This window comes from Echinops telfairi, unplaced genomic scaffold (assembly GCF_000313985.2).
Source record: "Echinops telfairi isolate 266 unplaced genomic scaffold, ASM31398v2 ScPeMD7_7470;HRSCAF=8508, whole genome shotgun sequence".
In the NCBI taxonomy this organism is placed as follows: Eukaryota; Metazoa; Chordata; class Mammalia; order Afrosoricida; family Tenrecidae; genus Echinops; species Echinops telfairi.
In genome coordinates, this window is record NW_022111374.1 from 158,301 (window position 1) to 161,365 (window position 3,065).

A 3,065-nucleotide genomic window follows, 5' to 3' on the forward strand; every position below is an offset into this window, starting at 1 on the left:
GCAATCGCGCCGAGTAAAGGTCTTCCCACATTCCTTACATTCATAAAGTCTCTCTCTGCTGTGCGTGATCATATGTGTATTGAGGTTTGACAGCTGTCCAAAGGTTTTCCCACAGACCTTACATCCGTACGGTTTCACTCCGAGGTGTGCTCTTCTGTGCACACCAAGGTGGGAGGAAGACCTGAAGGTTTTCCCGCATTCCTTACATTCATAGGGACGCTCCCCACTGTGAATCCGTGTGTGCTGAGAAAGGCAATCGGGCCGACTAAAGGTTTTGCCGCATTCCTTACATTGATAGGGTCTCTCTCCACTGTGAGTCACGAGATGGGTCCTAAGGTTATATGAATATCGAAAGGGTTTGCCACATTCCTTACATGCATACGGCATCACTCCACTGTGGCTTCGTTTGTGCTTAATAAGACTTTCGGAATTAGGAAAGGCTTTGTCACACTCTTTACATGCATAAGGCCTCTCTCCAGTGTGAATTCGTATGTGTTTCCTAAGGGTTTCGGAAAGGCGAAAGGTTTTGCCACATTCCTTACATTCGTACGGCCTTTCTCCACTGTGAATTCTTAGGTGTCTAGAAAGGTGGGACGGATGTCCATAGAATTTCCCACATTCCGTACATTCATAAGGCTTTATTCCCAGGTGGAGTCTGACATGGATGGTGAGGTATGAGGAGCTAGTGAACGCTTTGCCACATTCCTTACATTTGTAAGGCTTCTCTCCCTTGTGAGTCTGCCTATGTTGGGTGAGGGAGGACGAAGACCTAAAGTCTTTTCCACATTCCTGGCATACATAAGGCTTGTCGGAGCTATCGAATGCTTTATGTGAAACTAGGGATGAAGGATCACCGTAGGGCTTGGATAATTCTTGACATTCATCCCCACCATCTCTCATATGCGCCGAAAGGGATAAGAAACTATAGAAATGTTTCCCACATTTGTTACCTTCATCGCTTTTCTCACCAGTGCCTGTTCCCACAGGATGCCAAAGACTTGCTGTACCACAGAAATCCTTCCCACATCCCTTTTGAATATGGGATTTCTGCCTTTTAAGAGGGCTTGCAGCGGTGGCTTGGTTAGAGAGGCAACAGACAGCTTCTCCACACTGATCCCAGCCACAGGTATTGCATCCCGTGTGAGACCTGACACGGAGATGGTACGATGAGTGGTCCAGGAAAACGGTCCCACTTGCACGGCACCGAAGCGGATTTCCTTCTGGAAGACTGCTTTGTGTCGCAGTGAGGTCTGGAGCCTGGCGGGAGGTTTCCCCACACTGATTGTCTGCATAACTTTCACAGAGTTTCTCTACTTGAAGATTTCTGTGAAAAATAAGCAAAATGCTATTGGGGATGAATTTGCCTTTTGGTCAACATTACCGAACACACTACACTTGCATGCTCTGTGCCCCCTTCTCACATTTAACAGAATAAATCAGTTAATGGCATGAATGGCATTTTCATAATAGATGACTTGCTGACTCTTGTGTCTAAGTATTTTTCAAATATTCCACATATGAAAGTTAAGAGAGTGTTGTCTGTGAAGATTCTGTAAACATGTCACAGCTAAGAATATATACACATGTGCACACGCACAGAGATGAATATATATTAGTATACATCGGAGCTTTGAATAGGTTTACTACAGTTTAGTGGTTGCCAATGTACCGCATACACTCGTGTATAAGTTGAGTTTTTCAGCACAGTTTTAATGCAGTTTTTGTGGTAAAATTAGGTGCCTCAGCTGATAGTCGGGTTGGCTTGTACTTCGAGCATAAATGGTAAATGAGGGCAAAAGAGGCATATGACGCCTGAAACTTTTGGATCCTAAAGGCTCAATGATTACTGCATGTGGAAGGTGGCACACATTGCCAGAGATTCACGTGACAGATGATGTACGTGGGACACTGATGCCTGTCTAAGCTGGAGTCAATGTGTGAAGGGAAACACATTTGGTTGCTGTGTGCGATAGGTTGATTGTGCCAATCTGGCCAATTCAAGCATGTAGAATTAATAAGGTCGCAGTTTGTTTGGAGGGCAAAGAGATAAATGGCTCGGCAAGGCCCGCCCCCTCTCTGGTGATCGGACCAGTGTGCGGCTGCTAGTTCTCTGCCTCAACTCCTGCGCTACTCCACCTGTGGGACTGCCAACCTGTGGATTGTGTCGCTAGAGCTGACGGTTCCTTCAAAACCATGCTGCTGCTGTGTACAACGCTTGAGCTGGGGACTGTAGGACATTGTTGTCTTGCTGACTGTTGGTGACCCTCCCTGCTGTTTGCTGCCTGTGGCCGGACTGCCTGCATTGCTCAACGGAAAATTCAGCTGTCTGCTTCCTTGACCATGGACTCTGCAGCCTTCGTGAGCTGAAAGACTTCCAGCATGTTAACTGTTCCACGGACATGACTTGAACTGAGGGCTTTCTCCTGCTGTGTGAACTAACTAGCTGTTGTCTTCCTTCGTGCTGTATATATCAATCCATATAAAGAGATATCCATACCTATATATTTATATAAAATCACAGTGTCCTGGTTTTGTTTCTCTAGAGAACCCTGTCTCCCACACCGTGCCATGGCTACACTGCCCTCCTTTCCACGAACAATTCCTGGGCTGTTACAAAATGGTTCAAAGGGATGGGATATGGATGTCGATATATTAAAATGTATTTTCAAGTCAGGACACTTTAGGACTCTCTCCTGAGGGAATATAACCGTCTTAAAATGACACTCACCTCCAATGTCTCCCCTGCTCTCCCTGCCAAGCATCACTGCCACACAATATGGAGCTTTGGGCCAATAGAGAGGACCAGGGGTCATCCTTGAAGAACTGCATCATTTGTTCACTGCGTAGGTTTTCTCCACTGTTCACAATGTGAGAGACTGACCCAACCGTCCCAGTTCAGGTTCAAAATATGAAACAGAAAGGAAAGGAATTAGTAGGGAGAAAAGCCCTGAAAAGAGTAGAGAAGCAGCCAAATGTTGTTCTTTTGATGACTTTCACAAAAAACAAAAAGGTAGTTTTTATGCAAAGTTTCCAGCAAGACTGGGAGTGACGGTGGCACAAATCAG

The 3,065-nt window shown here is 45.8% G+C and overlaps 1 protein-coding gene across 1 annotated transcript in view; it reads right to left on the reverse strand.

The window, feature by feature from the left end:
* LOC123521141 (zinc finger protein 501-like) overlaps positions 1–3,059 on the reverse strand; it is an 11,218-nt gene extending 8,159 nt beyond the window's left edge. The window contains exons 1-2 of the mRNA XM_045285424.1: positions 2,729–3,059; positions 3–1,324 (exon numbers count right to left, since the gene is read on the reverse strand). Of these exons, the coding sequence (XP_045141359.1) occupies positions 3–1,324; positions 2,729–2,832 (1,426 nt within the window). The 5' untranslated portion in view covers positions 2,833–3,059. The remainder of the gene's footprint in view (positions 1–2; positions 1,325–2,728) is intronic.
* Between the last annotated feature and the right edge of the window lie 6 nt (positions 3,060–3,065).